The following is a 22814-nucleotide window of genomic DNA, read 5'->3' as shown; positions in this document are numbered from 1 at the left end:
CATTTGTCATAATATTCGTCTTACTCTTCATCGTCATCATCATCAGTCACCACATCAATCCATTGAGGATCAGTGAACAGGACTCCATAACAACAGAGGACTCCATAACAACAGAGGACTCCATAACAACAGAGGACTCCATAACAGCAGGACTCCATAACAGCAGGACTCCATAACAACAGAGGACTCCATAACAACAGAGGACTCCATAACAACAGAGGACTCCATAACAACAGAGGACTCCATAACAACAGAGGACTCCATAACAACAGAGGACTCCATAACAACAGAGGACTCCATAACAACTCGACTCCATAACAACAGGACTCCATAACAACAGGACTCCATAACAACAGGACTCCATAACAACAGGACTCCATAACAACAGGACTCCATAACAACAGGATTCCATAACAACAGGATTCCATAACAACAGGACTCCATAACAACAGGACTCCATAACAACAGGACTCCATAACAACAGGACTCCATAACAACAGGACTCCATAACAACAGGACTCCATAACAACAGGACTCCATAACAACAGGACTCCATAACAACAGAGGACTCCATAACAACAGGACTCCATAACAACAGGACTCCATAACAACAGGACTCCATAACAACAACAACAACAACTTTATCTACAAACCTTTTTAATTTCTTTGTAGAGCTCCAGCTGAAGTCTGGGCAGGTTGGAGTCCATCAGCGCCTGACAGAGAGAGACAGAGAGAAGTAAAAACTACAACCTGACAGAACTAGATAGAGAACTAGATAGAGAACTAGAGAGAGAACTAGAGAGAGAGAACTAGATAGAGAGAACGAGAGATAACTAGATAGAGAGAACTAGAGAGAGAACGAGAGAGAACTAGATAGAGAGAACGAGAGAGAACTAGATAGATAGAGAACTAGAGAGAGAACGAGAGAGAACTAGATAGAGAGAAAGAACTAGATAGAGAAAGAGAGAGAACTAGATAGAGAAAAAGAACTAGATAGAGACAAAGAGAGAAAGAACTAGATAGAGAGAAAGAGAGAAAGAACTAGATAGAGAGAAAGAGAGAGAACTAGATAGAGAGAAAGAGAGAAAGAACTAGATAGAGAGAAAGAGAGAGAACTAGATAGAGAGAAAGAGAGAGAACTAGATAGAGAAAGAGAGAAATAACTAGATAGAGAGAAAGAGAGAGAACTAGATAGAGAAAGAGAGAGAACTAGATAGAGAGAACTAGATAGAGAGAACTAGATAGAGAAAGAGAGAGAACTAGATAGAGAAAGAGAGAAATAACTAGATAGAGAGAAAGAGAGAGAACTAGATAGAGAAAGAGAGAGAACTAGATAGAGAGAGAACTAGATAGAGAGAAAGAGAGAGAACTAGAAAGAGAGAAAACTAAATAGAGAGAGAACTAGATAGAGAGAAAGAGAGAGAACTAGATAGAGAGAACAAGAGAGAACTAGATAGAGAGAACTAGAGAGAGAACTAGATAGAAAGAACAAGAGAGAACTAGATAGAGAGAACTAGAGAGAGAACTAGAGCGAGAACTAGTTGGAGAGAAAGAGAGCCATAACATATAGGTCTGAGGAGAGCAGAAGATGGGGTTCTCACTCACTTTGATGATTTTGTTCAGGCACTCGTCTGCCACCATCCTGACGTCCGACTCTCTGTCGTCGCTGCACAGCAAGAACATCTCCATGGCGATACCCAGAAGCTTCTGGAACTCCGGAGACGTTCTAGTCCCACAGCCATAGAGACAAGAGAGGAACTGTCATTAAACACACACCTCATTCTGATACCCCCCCCCCACACACCTCACTCTGATACCCCCCCCCCCACACACCTCCTTCTAATACCCCCCACACACCTCATTCTGATACCCCCCCCCCACACACCTCATTCTGATACCCCCCCCACACACCTCGTTCTGATACCCCCCCTCACCCACCTCGTTCTGATACCCCCCCCCCACACACCTCCTTCTAATACCCCCCCCACACACCTCATTCTGATACCTCCCCTCACCCACCTCGTTCTGACCCCCCCTCACCCACCTCATTCTGATACCCCCCCTCACGCACCTCGTTCTGACCCCCCCTCAACCACCTCGTTCTGTTACCCGCCCATCACCCACCTCGTTCTGATACCCTCGCACCCCCTTCGTTCTGACCCCCCCTCAACCACCTCATTCTGATACCCCCCCCACACACCTCATTCTGAGACCCCCCCTCCACACACACCTCATTCTGATACCCCCCCCCCCTCACACTTCTCATTCTGATAACCCCCCCCCCTCACCCACCTCGTTCTGACCTCCCCTCTCACACACCTCGTTCTGATACCCCCTCACCCACCTCATTCTGATACACCCCCCCCCCCCTACACACCTCATTCTGATACACCCCCCCTCCTCCACACACACCTCATTCTGATACCCCCCCTCCACACACACCTCATTCTGATACCCCCTCCACACACCTCATTCTGATAACCCCCCCCCCCCCCCTCCACACACACCTCATTCTGATACCTCCCCTCCACACACACCTCATTCTGATACCCCCCCTCCACACACACCTCATTCTGATACCCCCCCTCACCCACCTCGTTCTGACCCCCCCCTCACACACCTCGTTCTGATACCCCCCCCCCCCCCCTCACCCACCTCGTTCTGATACCCCCTCACCCACCTCATTCTGATACACCCCCCCCCCTCCACACACACCTCATTCTGATACCCCCCCCTCCACACACACCTCATTCTGATACCCCCCCCACACACACACCTCATTCTGATACCCCCCCTCACACACCTCATTCTGATACCCCCCCTCACACACCTCATTCTGATACCCCCCCCCCACCTCCACACACACCTCATTCTGATACCCCCCCTCCACACACACCTCATTCTGATACCCCCCCTTCACACACACCTCAGTCTGATACCCCCCCTCCCCACACACCTCATTCTGATACCCCCCCTCCACACACACCTCATTCTGATACCCCCCCTCCACACACACCTCATTCTGATACCCCCCCTCCACACACACCTCATTCTGATACCCCCCCTCCACACACACCTCATTCTGATACCCCCCCTCCACACACATCTCATTCTGATACCCCCCCCTCCACACACACCTCATTCTGATACCCCCCCTCCACACACACCTCATTATGATACCCCCCCCTCCACACACACCTCATTCTGATACCCCCCCTCCACACACACCTCATTCTGATAACCTCCCCTCCACACACACCTCATTCTGATACCCCCCCCACACACCTCATTCTGATACCCCCCCCACCTCCACACACACCTCATTCTGATACCCCCCCTCCACACACACCTCATTCTGATACCCCCCCTTCACACACATCTCATTCTGATACCCCCCCCTCCACACACACCTCATTCTGATACCCCCCCTCCACACACACCTCATTCTGATAACCTCCCCTCCACACACACCTCATTCTGATACCCCCCCTCACACACCTCATTCTGATATCCCCCCTCCACACACACCTCATTCTGATACCCCCCCCACACACACACCTCATTCTGATACCCCCCCTCACACACCTCATTCTGATACCCCCCCTCACACACCTCATTCTGATACCCCCCCCCACCTCCACACACACCTCATTCTGATACCCCCCCTCCACACACACCTCATTCTGATACCCCCCCTTCACACACACCTCAGTCTGATACCCCCCCTCCCCACACACCTCATTCTGATACCCCCCCTCCACACACACCTCATTCTGATACCCCCCCTCCACACACACCTCATTCTGATACCCCCCCTCCACACACACCTCATTCTGATACCCCCCCTCCACACACATCTCATTCTGATACCCCCCCCTCCACACACACCTCATTCTGATACCCCCCCTCCACACACACCTCATTATGATACCCCCCCTCCACACACACCTCATTCTGATACCCCCCCTCCACACACACCTCATTCTGATAACCTCCCCTCCACACACACCTCATTCTGATAACCTCCCCTCCACACACACCTCATTCTGATACCCCCCCCACACACCTCATTCTGATACCCCCCCCACCTCCACACACACCTCATTCTGATACCCCCCCTCCACACACACCTCATTCTGATACCCCCCCTCCACACACACCTCATTCTGATAACCTCCCCTCCACACACACCTCATTCTGATACCCCCCCCTCACACACCTCATTCTGATATCCCCCCTCCACACAAAACTCGTTCTAACCCCCCCCCCCCCCCCCCCCCTCGATGTGTAATGTCTCTAGTTCATGACCTCTGAACTAATCTAACGTAGCAGGCGTAAGAGGAACGCCTAAGCCCGAGATCCCACATCCAGGTTTCCAAGAGGAACAAGATACTAGGTTGAAAAAAATCTGTATCCCTGACAACCAGAAGAGCCGGATGTTGACGAATCTGCTAAAAGGTGCTTCTGGACTGAAATAGAAATCACTGACGATACTGGTCTACAGCCAATATGATATATGTGGTTTCAGAAACAGAGCCAACAGAACTATACTGGTCTACAGCCAATATGATATATGTGGTTTCAGAAACAGAACCAACAGACCTATACTGGTCTACAGCCAATATGATATATGTGGTTTCAGAAACAGAGCCAACAGAACTATACTGGTCTACAGCCAATATGATATATGTGGTTTCAGAAACAGAACCAACAGAACGATACTGGTCTACAGCCAATATGATATATGGTTTCAGAAACAGAACCAACAGAACTATACTGGTCTACAGCCAATATGATATATGTGGTTTCAGAAACAGAGCCAACAGAACTATACTGGTCTACAGCCAATATGATATATGGTTTCAGAAACAGAACCAACAGAACTATACTGGTCTACAGCCAATATGATACATGTGGTTTCAGAAACTGAGCCAACAGAACTATACTGGTCTACAAGTCTACAGCCAATATGGTATACGTACAGGGATGAGCACCTCTCAGTACCGTACAGGGATGAGCACCTCTCAGTACCGTACAGGGATGAGCACCTCTCAGTACCGTACAGGGATGAGCACCTCTCAGTACCGTACAGGGATGAGCACCTCTCAGTACCGTACAGGGATGAGCACCTCTCAGTACCGTACAGGGATGAGCATCTCTCAGTACCGTACAGGGATGAGCACCTCTCAGTACCGTACAGGGATGAGCACCTCTCAGTACCGTACAGGGATGAGCACCTCTCAGTACCGTACAGGGATGAGCAGCTCTTTAAAAAGCCTCTATATACAGTGAGGGGGAAAAAGTATTTCATCCCCTGCTGATTTTGTACGTTTTCCCACTGACAAAGAAATGATCCGTCTATAATTTTAATGGAAGGTTTATTTGAACAGTGAGAGACAGAATAACAACAACAAAAACACTGAAAAACGCATGTCAAAAATGTTATAAATTGATTGGATGATGTATCCTAAACCCTGATCAACATATAACCATAAATATACTGTATCCTAAACCCTGATCAACATATAACCATAAATATACAGTATCCTAAACCCTGATCAACATATAACCATAAATATACTGTATCCTAAACCCTGATCAACATATAACCATAAATATACTGTATCCTAAACCCTGATCAACATATAACCATAAATATACTGTATCCTAAACCCTGATCAACATATAACCATAAATATACTGTATCCTAAACCCTGATCAACATATAACCATAAATATACTGTATCCCTGATCAACATATAACCATAAATATACTGTATCCTAAACCCTGATCAACATATAACCATAAATATACTGTATCCCTGATCAACATATAACCATAAATATACTGTATCCTAAACCCTGATCAACATATAACCATAAATATACTGTATCCTAAACCCTGATCAACATATAACCATAAATATACTGTATCCCTGATCAACATGTAACCATAAATATACTGTATCCTAAACCCTGATCAACATATAACCATAAATATACTGTATCCCTGATCAACATATAACCATAAATATACTGTATCCTAAACCCTGATCAACATATAACCATAAATATACTGTATCCCTGATCAACATATAACCATAAATATACTGTATCCTAAACCCTGATCAGCATATAACCATAAATATACTGTATCCTAAACCCTGATCAACATATAACCATAAATATACTGTATCCTAAACCCTGATCAACATATAACCATAAATATACTGTATCCCTGATCAACATATAACCATAAATATACTGTATCCCTGATCAACATATAACCATAAATATACTGAATCCTAAACCCTGATCAACATATAACCATAAATATACTGTATCCTAAACCCTGATCAACATATAACCATAAATATACTGTATCCTAAACCCTGATAAACATATAACCATAAATATACTGTATCCTAAACCCTGATCAACATATAACCATAAATATACTGTATCCTAAACCCTGATCAACATATAACCATAAATATACTGTATCCTAAACCCTGATCAACATATAACCATAAATATACTGTATCCTAAACCCTGATCAACATATAACCATAAATATACTGTATCCTAAACCCTGATCAACATATAACCATAAATATACTGTATCCTAAACCCTGATCAGCATATAACCATAAATATACTGTATCCTAAACCCTGATCAACATATAACCATAAATATACTGTATCCTAAACCCTGATCAACATATAACCATAGATATACTGTATCCTAAACCCTGATCAACATATAACCATAAATATACTGTATCCTAAACCCTGATCAACATATAACCATAGATATACTGTATCCTAAACCCTGATCAACATATAACCATAAATATACTGTATCCTAAACCCTGATCAACATATAACCATAAATATACTGTATCCTAAACCCTGATCAACATATAACCATAAATATACTGTATCCTAAACCCTGATCAACATATAACCATAAATATACTGTATCCTAAACCCTGATCAACATATAACCATAAATATACTGTATCCTAAACCCTGATCAACATATAACCATAAATATACTGTATCCTAAACCCTGATCAACATATAACCATAAATATACTGTATCCTAAACCCTGATCAACATATAACCATAAATATACTGTATCCTAAACCCTGATCAACATATAACCATAAATATACTGTATCCTAAACCCTGATCAACATATAACCATAAATATACTGTATCCTAAACCCTGATCAACATATAACCATAAATATACTGTATCCTAAACCCTGATCAACATATAACCATAAATATACTGTATCCTAAACCCTGATCAACATATAACCATAAATATACTGTATCCTAAACCCTGATCAACATATAACCATAAATATACTGTATCCTAAACCCTGATCAACATATAACCATAAATATACTGTATCCTAAACCCTGATCAACATATAACCATACATATACTGTATCCTAAACCCTGATCAACATATAACCATAAATATACTGTATCCTAAACCCTGATCAACATGTAACCATAAATATACTGTATCCTAAACCCTGATCAACATGTAACCATAAATATACTGTATCCCTGATCAACATGTAACCATAAATATACTGTATCCTAAACCCTGATCAACATATAACCATAAATATACTGTATCCTAAACCCTGATCAACATATAACCATAAATATACTGTATCCTTGATCAACATATAACCATAAATATACTGTATCCTAAACCCTGATCAACATATAACCATAAATATACTGTATCCTAAACCCTGATCAACATATAACCATAAATATACTGTATCCCTGATCAACATGTAACCATAAATATACTGTATCCTAAACCCTGATCAACATATAACCATAAATATACTGTATCCTAAACCCTGATCAACATATAACCATAAATATACTGTATCCCTGATCAACATGTAACCATAAATATACTGTATCCTAAACCCTGATCAACATATAACCATAAATATACTGTATCCTAAACCCTGATCAACATATAACCATAAATATACTGTATCCTAAACCCTGATCAACATATAACCATAAATATACTGTATCCTAAACCCTGATCAACATATAACCATAAATATACTGTATCCCTGATCAACATATAACCATAAATATACTGTATCCTAAACCCTGATCAACATGTAACCATAAATATACTGTATCCTAAACCCTGATCAACATATAACCATAAATATACTGTATCCCTGATCAACATATAACCATAAATATACTGTATCCTAAACCCTGATCAACATATAACCATAAATATACTGTATCCCTGATCAACATATAACCATAAATATACTGTATCCTAAACCCTGATCAGCATATAACCATAATTATACTGTATCCTAAACCCTGATCAGCATATAACCATAAATATACTGTATCCTAAACCCTGATCAACATATAACCATAAATATACTGTATCCTAAACCCTGATCAACATATAACCATAAATATACTGTATCCCTGATCAACATATAACCATAAATATACTGTATCCTAAACCCTGATCAACATATAACCATAAATATACTGTATCCTAAACCCTGATCAACATATAACCATAAATATACTGTATCCCTGATCAACATGTAACCATAAATATACTGTATCCTAAACCCTGATCAACATATAACCATAAATATACTGTATCCCTGATCAACATGTAACCATAAATATACTGTATCCTAAACCCTGATCAACATATAACCATAAATATACTGTATCCTAAACCCTGATCAACATGTAACCATAAATATACTGTATCCTAAACCCTGATCAACATATAACCATAAATATACTGTATCCCTGATCAACATATAACCATAAATATACTGTATCCCTGATCAACATATAACCATAAATATACTGTATCCTAAACCCTGATCAGCATATAACCATAAATATACTGTATCCTAAACCCTGATCAACATATAACCATAAATATACTGTATCCTAAACCCTGATCAACATATAACCATAAATATACTGTATCCTAAACCCTGATCAACATATAACCATAAATATACTGTATCCTAAACCCTGATCAACATATAACCATAAATATACTGTATCCTAAACCCTGATCAGCATATAACCATAAATATACTGTATCCTAAACCCTGATCAACATATAACCATAAATATACTGTATCCTAAACCCTGATCAACATATAACCATAGATATACTGTATCCTAAACCCTGATCAACATATAACCATAAATATACTGTATCCTAAACCCTGATCAACATATAACCATAGATATACTGTATCCTAAACCCTGATCAACATATAACCATAAATATACTGTATCCTAAACCCTGATCAACATATAACCATAAATATACTGTATCCTAAACCCTGATCAACATATAACCATAAATATACTGTATCCTAAACCCTGATCAACATATAACCATAAATATACTGTATCCTAAACCCTGATCAACATATAACCATAAATATACTGTATCCTAAACCCTGATCAACATATAACCATAAATATACTGTATCCTAAACCCTGATCAACATATAACCATAAATATACTGTATCCTAAACCCTGATCAACATATAACCATAAATATACTGTATCCTAAACCCTGATCAACATATAACCATAAATATACTGTATCCTAAACCCTGATCAACATATAACCATAAATATACTGTATCCTAAACCCTGATCAACATATAACCATAAATATACTGTATCCTAAACCCTGATCAACATATAACCATAAATATACTGTATCCTAAACCCTGATCAACATATAACCATAAATATACTGTATCCTAAACCCTGATCAACATATAACCATAAATATACTGTATCCTAAACCCTGATCAACATATAACCATAAATATACTGTATCCTAAACCCTGATCAACATATAACCATAAATATACTGTATCCTAAACCCTGATCAACATGTAACCATAAATATACTGTATCCTAAACCCTGATCAACATGTAACCATAAATATACTGTATCCCTGATCAACATGTAACCATAAATATACTGTATCCTAAACCCTGATCAACATATAACCATAAATATACTGTATCCTAAACCCTGATCAACATATAACCATAAATATACTGTATCCTTGATCAACATATAACCATAAATATACTGTATCCTAAACCCTGATCAACATATAACCATAAATATACTGTATCCTAAACCCTGATCAACATATAACCATAAATATACTGTATCCCTGATCAACATGTAACCATAAATATACTGTATCCTAAACCCTGATCAACATATAACCATAAATATACTGTATCCTAAACCCTGATCAACATATAACCATAAATATACTGTATCCCTGATCAACATGTAACCATAAATATACTGTATCCTAAACCCTGATCAACATATAACCATAAATATACTGTATCCTAAACCCTGATCAACATATAACCATAAATATATTGTATCCTAAACCCTGATCAACATATAACCATAACTATACTGTATCCTAAACCCTGATCAACATATAACCATAAATATACTGTATCCCTGATCAACATATAACCATAAATATACTGTATCCTAAACCCTGATCAACATGTAACCATAAATATACTGTATCCTAAACCCTGATCAACATATAACCATAAATATACTGTATCCCTGATCAACATATAACCATAAATATACTGTATCCTAAACCCTGATCAACATATAACCATACATATACTGTATCCCTGATCAACATATAACCATAAATATACTGTATCCTAAACCCTGATCAGCATATAACCATAAATATACTGTATCCTAAACCCTGATCAGCATATAACCATAAATATACTGTATCCTAAACCCTGATCAACATATAACCATAAATATACTGTATCCTAAACCCTGATCAACATATAACCATAAATATACTGTATCCCTGATCAACATATAACCATAAATATACTGTATCCTAAACCCTGATCAACATATAACCATAAATATACTGTATCCTAAACCCTGATCAACATATAACCATAAATATACTGTATCCCTGATCAACATGTAACCATAAATATACTGTATCCTAAACCCTGATCAACATATAACCATAAATATACTGTATCCCTGATCAACATGTAACCATAAATATACTGTATCCTAAACCCTGATCAACATATAACCATAAATATACTGTATCCTAAACCCTGATCAACATGTAACCATAAATATACTGTATCCTAAACCCTGATCAACATATAACCATAAATATACTGTATCCCTGATCAACATATAACCATAAATATACTGTATCCCTGATCAACATATAACCATAAATATACTGTATCCTAAACCCTGATCAGCATATAACCATAAATATACTGTATCCTAAACCCTGATCAACATATAACCATAAATATACTGTATCCTAAACCCTGATCAACATATAACCATAAATATACTGTATCCTAAACCCTGATCAACATGTAACCATAAATATACTGTATCCCTGATCAACATGTAACCATAAATATACTGTATCCTAAACCCTGATCAACATATAACCATAAATATACTGTATCCTAAACCCTGATCAACATATAACCATAAATATACTGTATCCCTGATCAACATATAACCATAAATATACTGTATCCTAAACCCTGATCAACATATAACCATAAATATACTGTATCCTAAACCCTGATCAACATATAACCATAAATATACTGTATCCCTGATCAACATGTAACCATAAATATACTGTATCCTAAACCCTGATCAACATATAACCATAAATATACTGTATCCTAAACCCTGATCAACATATAACCATAAATATACTGTATCCTAAACCCTGATCAACATATAACCATAAATATACTGTATCCTAAACCCTGATCAACATATAACCATAAATATACTGTATCCCTGATCAACATATAACCATAAATATACTGTATCCTAAACCCTGATCAACATGTAACCATAAATATACTGTATCCTAAACCCTGATCAACATATAACCATAAATATACTGTATCCCTGATCAACATATAACCATAAATATACTGTATCCTAAACCCTGATCAGCATATAACCATAAATATACTGTATCCTAAACCCTGATCAGCATATAACCATAAATATACTGTATCCTAAACCCTGATCAACATATAACCATAAATATACTGTATCCTAAACCCTGATCAGCATATAACCATAAATATACTGTATCCTAAACCCTGATCAACATATAACCATAAATATACTGTATCCCTGATCAACATATAACCATAAATATACTGTATCCTAAACCCTGATCAACATATAACCATAAATATACTGTATCCTAAACCCTGATCAACATATAACCATAAATATACTGTATCCCTGATCAACATGTAACCATAAATATACTGTATCCTAAACCCTGATCAACATATAACCATAAATATACTGTATCCCTGATCAACATGTAACCATAAATATACTGTATCCTAAACCCTGATCAACATATAACCATAAATATACTGTATCCCTGATCAACATATAACCATAAATATACTGTATCCTAAACCCTGATCAACATATAACCATAAATATACTGTATCCTAAACCCTGATCAACATATAACCATAAATATACTGTATCCCTGATCAACATGTAACCATAAATATACTGTATCCTAAACCCTGATCAACATATAACCATAAATATACTGTATCCCTGATCAACATATAACCATAAATATACTGTATCCTAAACCCTGATCAACATATAACCATAAATATACTGTATCCCTGATCAACATATAACCATAAATATACTGTATCCTAAACCCTGATCAGCATATAACCATAAATATACTGTATCCTAAACCCTGATCAACATATAACCATAAATATACTGTATCCTAAACCCTGATCAACATATAACCATAAATATACTGTATCCCTGATCAACATATAACCATAAATATACTGTATCCCTGATCAACATATAACCATAAATATACTGAATCCTAAACCCTGATCAACATATAACCATAAATATACTGTATCCTAAACCCTGATCAACATATAACCATAAATATACTGTATCCTAAACCCTGATCAACATATAACCATAAATATACTGTATCCTAAACCCTGATCAACATATAACCATAAATATACTGTATCCTAAACCCTGATCAACATATAACCATAAATATACTGTATCCTAAACCCTGATCAACATATAACCATAAATATACTGTATCCTAAACCCTGATCAACATATAACCATAAATATACTGTATCCTAAACCCTGATCAACATATAACCATAAATATACTGTATCCTAAACCCTGATCAACATATAACCATAAATATACTGTATCCTAAACCCTGATCAACATATAACCATAAATATACTGTATCCTAAACCCTGATCAACATGTAACCATAAATATACTGTATCCTAAACCCTGATCAACATGTAACCATAAATATACTGTATCCCTGATCAACATGTAACCATAAATATACTGTATCCTAAACCCTGATCAACATATAACCATAAATATACTGTATCCTAAACCCTGATCAACATATAACCATAAATATACTGTATCCTTGATCAACATATAACCATAAATATACTGTATCCTAAACCCTGATCAACATATAACCATAAATATACTGTATCCTAAACCCTGATCAACATATAACCATAAATATACTGTATCCCTGATCAACATGTAACCATAAATATACTGTATCCTAAACCCTGATCAACATATAACCATAAATATACTGTATCCTAAACCCTGATCAACATATAACCATAAATATACTGTATCCCTGATCAACATGTAACCATAAATATACTGTATCCTAAACCCTGATCAACATATAACCATAAATATACTGTATCCTAAACCCTGATCAACATATAACCATAAATATACTGTATCCTAAACCCTGATCAACATATAACCATAAATATACTGTATCCTAAACCCTGATCAACATATAACCATAAATATACTGTATCCCTGATCAACATATAACCATAAATATACTGTATCCTAAACCCTGATCAACATGTAACCATAAATATACTGTATCCTAAACCCTGATCAACATATAACCATAAATATACTGTATCCCTGATCAACATATAACCATAAATATACTGTATCCTAAACCCTGATCAACATATAACCATAAATATACTGTATCCCTGATCAACATATAACCATAAATATACTGTATCCTAAACCCTGATCAGCATATAACCATAAATATACTGTATCCTAAACCCTGATCAGCATATAACCATAAATATACTGTATCCTAAACCCTGATCAACATATAACCATAAATATACTGTATCCTAAACCCTGATCAACATATAACCATAAATATACTGTATCCCTGATCAACATATAACCATAAATATACTGTATCCTAAACCCTGATCAACATATAACCATAAATATACTGTATCCTAAACCCTGATCAACATATAACCATAAATATACTGTATCCCTGATCAACATGTAACCATAAATATACTGTATCCTAAACCCTGATCAACATATAACCATAAATATACTGTATCCCTGATCAACATGTAACCATAAATATACTGTATCCTAAACCCTGATCAACATATAACCATAAATATACTGTATCCTAAACCCTGATCAACATGTAACCATAAATATACTGTATCCTAAACCCTGATCAACATATAACCATAAATATACTGTATCCCTGATCAACATATAACCATAAATATACTGTATCCCTGATCAACATATAACCATAAATATACTGTATCCTAAACCCTGATCAGCATATAACCATAAATATACTGTATCCTAAACCCTAATCAACATATAACCATAAATATACTGTATCCTAAACCCTGATCAACATATAACCATAAATATACTGTATCCTAAACCCTGATCAACATGTAACCATAAATATACTGTATCCCTGATCAACATGTAACCATAAATATACTGTATCCTAAACCCTGATCAACATATAACCATAAATATACTGTATCCTAAACCCTGATCAACATATAACCATAAATATACTGTATCCCTGATCAACATATAACCATAAATATACTGTATCCTAAACCCTGATCAACATATAACCATAAATATACTGTATCCTAAACCCTGATCAACATATAACCATAAATATACTGTATCCCTGATCAACATGTAACCATAAATATACTGTATCCTAAACCCTGATCAACATATAACCATAAATATACTGTATCCTAAACCCTGATCAACATATAACCATAAATATACTGTATCCTAAACCCTGATCAACATATAACCATAAATATACTGTATCCTAAACCCTGATCAACATATAACCATAAATATACTGTATCCCTGATCAACATATAACCATAAATATACTGTATCCTAAACCCTGATCAACATGTAACCATAAATATACTGTATCCTAAACCCTGATCAACATATAACCATAAATATTCTGTATCCCTGATCAACATATAACCATAAATATACTGTATCCTAAACCCTGATCAACATATAACCATAAATATACTGTATCCCTGATCAACATATAACCATAAATATACTGTATCCTAAACCCTGATCAGCATATAACCATAAATATACTGTATCCTAAACCCTGATCAGCATATAACCATAAATATACTGTATCCTAAACCCTGATCAACATATAACCATAAATATACTGTATCCTAAACCCTGATCAGCATATAACCATAAATATACTGTATCCTAAACCCTGATCAACATATAACCATAAATATACTGTATCCCTGATCAACATATAACCATAAATATACTGTATCCTAAACCCTGATCAACATATAACCATAAATATACTGTATCCTAAACCCTGATCAACATATAACCATAAATATACTGTATCCCTGATCAACATGTAACCATAAATATACTGTATCCTAAACCCTGATCAACATATAACCATAAATATACTGTATCCCTGATCAACATGTAACCATAAATATACTGTATCCTAAACCCTGATCAACATATAACCATAAATATACTGTATCCTAAACCCTGATCAACATGTAACCATAAATATACTGTATCCTAAACCCTGATCAACATATAACCATAAATATACTGTATCCCTGATCAACATATAACCATAAATATACTGTATCCCTGATCAACATATAACCATAAATATACTGTATCCTAAACCCTGATCAGCATATAACCATAAATATACTGTATCCTAAACCCTGATCAACATGTAACCATAAATATACTGTATCCTAAACCCTGATCAACATATAACCATAAATATACTGTATCCTAAACCCTGATCAGCATATAACCATAAATATACTGTATCCTAAACCCTGATCAACATATAACCATAAATATACTGTATCCTAAACCCTGATCAACATATAACCATAAATATACTGTATCCCTGATCAACATGTAACCATAAATATACTGTATCCTAAACCCTGATCAACATATAACCATAAATATACTGTATCCTAAACCCTGATCAGCATGTAACCATAAATATACTGTATCCTAAACCCTGATCAACATATAACCATAAATATACTGTATCCTAAACCCTGATCAACATATAACCATAAATATACTGTATCCCTGATCAACATGTAACCATAAATATACTGTATCCTAAACCCTGATCAACATATAACCATAAATATACTGTATCCTAAACCCTGATCAGCATGTAACCATAAATATACTGTATCCTAAACCCTGATCAACATATAACCATAAATATACTGTATCCTAAACCCTGATCAACATATAACCATAAATATACTGTATCCCTGATCAACATGTAACCATAAATATACTGTATCCTAAACCCTGATCAACATGTAACCATACATATACTGTATCCTAAACCCTGATCAACATATAACCATAAATATACTGTATCCTAAACCCTGATCAACATATAACCATAAATATACTGTATCCTAAACCCTGATCAGCATATAACCATAAATATACTGTATCCTAAACCCTGATCAACATATAACCATAAATATACTGTATCCTAAACCCTGATCAGCATATAACCATAAATATACTGTATCCTAAACCCTGATCAACATATAACCATAAATATACTGTATCCCTGAACAACATGTAACCATAAATATACTGTATCCCTGATCAACATGTAACCATAAATATACTGTATCCTAAACCCTGATCAACATATAACCACAAATATACTGTATCCTAAACCCTGATCAGCATATAACCATAAATATACTGTATCCCTGATCAACATGTAACCATAAATATACTGTATCCCTGATCAACATGTAACCATAAATATACTGTATCCCTGATCAACATGTAACCATAAATATACTGTATCCTAAACCCTGATCAACATGTAACCATAAATATACAGTATCCTAAACCCTGATCAACATGTAACCATAAATATACTGTATCCCTGATCAACATATAACCAAAAATATACTGTATCCCTGATCAACATATAACCATAAATATACAGTATCCTAAACCCTGATCAACATATAACCATAAATATACTGTATCCTAAACCCTGATCAACATGTAACCATAAATATACTGTATCCCTGATCAACATATAGCCAGATGACAGTTGTGTTTACGGTGGTTGATTTGGCTACTTTCATTCTGGTAAAACACCCTTTTCAACAACAGCACATTTGATTTAAAGAAATAACCCTAGCAAATGACATCGGTACATCGCTCAACTAATAGCCTAATATGGAACCATACTCCCTATATAGTGCACTACTTTAGACCAGAGCTCTATGGCACCCTATTCCCTATATAGTGCACTACTTTAGACCAGAGCTCTACGGGACCCTATTCCCTATATAGTGCACTACTTTAGACCAGAGCCCTACGGGACCCTATTCCCTATATAGTGCACTACTTTAGACCAGAGCCCTACGGGACCCTATTCCCTATATAGTGCACTACTTTAGAACAGAGCCCTATGGTACCCTATTCCCTATATAGTGCACTACTTTAGACCAGAGCCCTACGGGACCCTATTCCCTATATAGTGTGCTACTTTAGAACAGAGCCCTATGGTACCCTATTCCCTATATAGTGTACTACTTTAGACCAGAGCTCTATGGCACCCTATTCCCTATATAGTGCACTACTTTAGAACAGAGCCCTATGGTACCCTATTCCCTATATAGTGCACTACTTTAGACCAGAGCCCTACGGGACCCTATTCCCTATATAGTGCACTACTTTAGAACAGAGCCCTATGGTACCCTATTCCCTATATAGTGCACTACTTTAGACCAGAGCCCTACGGGACCCTATTCCCTATATAGTGCGCTACTTTAGAACAGAGCCCTATGGTACCCTATTCCCTATATAATGTACTACTTTAGACCAGAGCTCTATGGCACCCTATTCCCTATATAGTGCACTACTTTAGAACAGAGCCCTATGGTACCCTATTCCCTATATAGTGTACTACTTTAGACCAGAGCTCTATGGCACCCTATTCCCTATATAGTGCACTACTTTAGAACAGAGCCCTATGGTACCCTATTCCCTATATAGTGTACTACTTTAGACCAGAGCTCTATGGCACCCTATTCCCTATATAGTGCACTACTTTAGATCAGAGCACTATGGCACCCTATATAATGCACTACTTTAGACCAGAGCCCTATGGCACCCTATTCCCTATATAGTGCACTACTTTAGACCAGAACCCTATAAAGAGTAGTGGGAAAGGGTCCCATTTGGGATGCATGTATAATTTTATATGTAAGCCTCATCTGGCCAGGAATACCAAATCTGATTACCAATAACAGTGGAGCTAATCTGGAACATCCAAGTGTGTGTGTGTGTGTGTGTGTGTGTGTGTGTGTGTGTGTGTGTGTGTGTGTGTGTGTGTGTGTCTGAGTATGTAAGTGTGCCTGTGTGTACATGTAATGTATTCAAATGACTTATAAACAGTAATCTCGGGTCAGTTTTATGAATGAAGTCCCTATGGGTTCATAACGGTACTGGCCGTGGGTAACGCTGATCCCAGATCAGTGGCGGCGGGCGGGCTTACCTCAGAGACTGGGCTATGATGTTCTCACATATGGTCAGGCAGTGGGCCACTCTGTCCTTTTTGGTGGTGGCCAGCTCTTTCTTCCTACAGAGAGAGAGGGAGAGAGAAAGAGCAATAGTGTGTGTGTGTGTGTGTGTGTGTGTGTGTGTGTGTGTGTGTGTGTGAGAGAGAGAGAGAGAGAGAGAAATCAAGTAACAAAGGGTTAATTAAAAAAAATAAGAAAGACTGGTAGCATTACCTTGCCTAACGAAGTGGAACAACAATGGGGAATGTGTGTGTGTGATGCCAGTCTATTGCTAAAGGTAAGACTGATTACAAGGTCACTTGTACATGCCTGTACAACCTACATCTAGACTGTTAAATGGTTCATTAAACTGTTAACTAACAGCTAGCCGGACTATCTGCATTAAACTGTTAACTAACAGCTAGCCGGACTATCTGCATTAGACTGTTAACTAACAGCTAGCCGGACTATCTGCATTAGACTGTTAACTAACAGCTAGCCGGACTATCTGCATTAAACTGTTAACTAACAGCTAGCCGGACTATCTGCATTAAACTGTTAACTAACAGCTAGCCGGACTATCTGCATTAAACTGTTAACTAACAGCTAGCCGGACTATCTGCATTAAACTGTTAACTAACAGCTAGCCGGACTATCTGCATTAAACTGTTAACTAACAGCTAGCCGGACTATCTGCATTAAACTGTTAACTAACAGCTAGCCGGACTATCTGCATTAAACTGTTAACTAACAGCTAGCCGGACTATCTGCATTAGACTGTTAACTAACAGCTAGCCGGACTATCTGCATTAAACTGTTAACTAACAGCTAGCCGGACTATCTGCATTAAACTGTTAACTAACAGCTAGCCGGACTATCTGCATTAAACTGTTAACTAATAGCTAGCCGGACTATCTGCATTAAACTGTTAACTAACAGCTAGCCGGACTATCTGCATTAAACTGTTAACTAATAGCTAGCCGGACTATCTGCATTAAACTGTTAACTAATAGCTAGCCGGACTATCTGCATTGACTCATCACATACGCTGCTGCTACTGTTGATTATCTACCCTGTTGCCTGGTCACTTTATCTCTACCTGTATATGTACAGGGCTTTCAGAAAGAATTCACACCCCTGGACTTTCTCCACCTTTTGTTGTTACAGCCTGAATTTAAAATGGATTCAACTGCGATTTGATTGTGTCACTGTCCTACACACAATAATCTATAATGTCAAAGTGGAATTATGTTTTAAGACATTTTTTTTTTACAAATGAATTCCAATTGAAAGCTGAAATGTCTTGAGTCAATAAGTATTCAACCCCTTTTGTTATGGTGATGCCTAAATCAGTTCAGGAGTAAAAATGTGCTGAACAAGTCACATAATAAGTTGCATGGACTCACTGTTTGCAATAATAGCGTTTAACATGATTTTTGAATGACTACCTCGTCTCTGTACCCCACACATACAATTATCTGTAAGGTCCCTCAGTCGAGCAGTGAATTTCACAACACAGTTTCAACTACAAAGACCAGGGAGGTTTTCCAGGGAGGTTTTCCAGTGCTCGGAGGGATATTCAAAAAGAAGGCACCTATTGGTAGATGGGTAAAAAATATCCCTTTCAGCATGGTGAAGTTATTCATTACACTTTGGATGGTGTATCAATACACCCAGTCACTACAAAGATACAGTCACTACAGTCAGTCACTACTAACTCAGTTGCCGGAGAGGAAGGAAACCGCTCAGAGATTTCACCATGAGGCCAATGGGGACTGTAAAATAGTAACAGAGTTTAATGGCTGTGACGGGAGAAAACGGAGGATGGATCAACAACATTGTAGTTACGCCGCAATACTAAACTAAGTGACAGAGGGGAAAAGAAGGAAGCCTGTACAGGATAAAACAATATTCAAAACAATGCATCCTGTTTGCAACAAGGCACTAAAGTAAAACTGCAAAAAAAAATGTGGCAAAGCAATTACATTTATGTCCTGAATACAATACATTATGATTGGGGCAAATCCAACATCATCACTGAGTACCACTCTTCATATTTTCAAGCATGGTGGTGGCTGACTCATGTTATGGGTATGCTTGTCATCGGCAAGGACTAGGTCGTTTCTTTTAGGATAAAAATAAATGGAATAGATCGAAGCACAGGCAAGAATCCTAGAGGAGAACCTGGTTCAGTTTGCTTTCAGCAGGACAATGACCTTGCTTACCAAGAAGACGTTGAATGTTTCTGAGTGGCCTAGTAACAGTTGACCTAAAATCAGCTTCAAAATCTATGTCAAGACTTGAAAATGGCTGTCTAGCAATGATCAACAACCAACTTGACAAAGCGTGAATGCATTTCTTAACAATAATGTGCACATATTGTACAGGTCCAGGTGTGTAAATCTCTTAGAGACTCACAGCTGTAATGGATGCCAAAGGTGATTCAAACATCTCAGGGGGTCTTTCATTTATTTTTCACAGAAAATGTTCAAATTCTCTTCCACTTTGACATTAGAATACTTTGTGTGGATTGTTGTCAAAAAAATATAATTGAAAACATTTTCATCCCACTTTGTAACACAACAAAACGTGGAAAAAGTCAAGGGGTGTGAATACTTTCTCAAGGCACTGTATTCCTCCTGTTAGTATTTCTCTCTCTCTGCATTGTTGGGAAGGGCCTGTCAGTAAGCATGTCACTGTTAGTCTACACCTGTTGTTTACCAAGCATGTGACAAACAGAAATGTCATTATGTTGATTTGATAAAATAAATGTATTGAAATCAATTATACATATAATTTATAAGATAATGTATATTAGACAACAAGCAACGAATGATTGTGGGGGGTGGAAACTAAATCAGTCAATCTGCACAATGTATATGAGAGAAGAGAAATTAAACTTGATTTGATTTATTTTTTCAAGACTTTACTTTAGTGAAATGATATCGTAATATTTAGTCCACCTTGGCATTTGTTTACAAGCGCCAGCTATCAAATAGACGTGGGGTGTAAAACTGTGTGTTGCTGTGTGTGTTGTGACAGGGTCGCCTGGACTGGACGGTGACAGCTAGCTAGCTATAAGGTTAGCATCGCTAACTCGCAATAACCTGCGAATAGCTTCGCTAACTAGCTAGCTAACCAGCCAACTACCGTGTATGTAATGTAAGCTTAACTCATCGCTCGCAGTGTCTCAACACAATGACCATAAACAAACACGGACGTACTGTTTTTGAGCCGTCTCCTCGGCCGTCGGCGGTCCCTGTTGTTGTTGGAAAGACTTGAGAGATTCAAAGGCCTTCATTAATTTATCCATGGTGGCCATTTTTTTACCAGCAGTGGATAGCTTAGCTGTGGCTAATATTTACACAATTGTCGTTTAAGTGTCAGTTAGCTAGCTATCGGGATCAACCAGGGGGGAGCAACAAAAAAACAACATCAAAAACACGCGCCGGGAAGCGAACCGTCCGTAGTACGACGAGCGTATGAACACTACTCGCGACTACTTTACTGCCGCCTCTCCGACTTCACTTATCGACGCAAGATAATCCTTTATTTCTTTACAATAGCCTCGATAAATGAATAGGACGTTGGTTGATATAGCCACTACCATCCATACTCAAAGCCATCTTCGATGCGCCTGGACAGAATCACA

At 37.5% G+C, this 22814-nt stretch overlaps 1 protein-coding gene across 1 annotated transcript in view; it reads right to left on the bottom strand.

Moving 5' to 3' along the window:
* The window catches only part of LOC139374612 (huntingtin), a 137888-nt gene extending 115074 nt beyond the window's left edge, over positions 1 to 22814 (bottom strand). The window contains exons 1-4 of the mRNA XM_071115640.1: positions 22387 to 22814; positions 19159 to 19242; positions 1606 to 1726; positions 654 to 713 (exon numbers count right to left, since the gene is read on the bottom strand). Of these exons, the coding sequence (XP_070971741.1) occupies positions 654 to 713; positions 1606 to 1726; positions 19159 to 19242; positions 22387 to 22484 (363 nt within the window). The 5' untranslated portion in view covers positions 22485 to 22814. The remainder of the gene's footprint in view (positions 1 to 653; positions 714 to 1605; positions 1727 to 19158; positions 19243 to 22386) is intronic.

This window comes from Oncorhynchus clarkii, chromosome 19 (genome assembly GCF_045791955.1).
Source record: "Oncorhynchus clarkii lewisi isolate Uvic-CL-2024 chromosome 19, UVic_Ocla_1.0, whole genome shotgun sequence".
NCBI lineage: Eukaryota > Metazoa > Chordata > Actinopteri > Salmoniformes > Salmonidae > Oncorhynchus > Oncorhynchus clarkii.
Note: the sequence above shows the minus strand (reverse complement) of the source record. Positions and strands in the feature narration are given on the sequence as shown.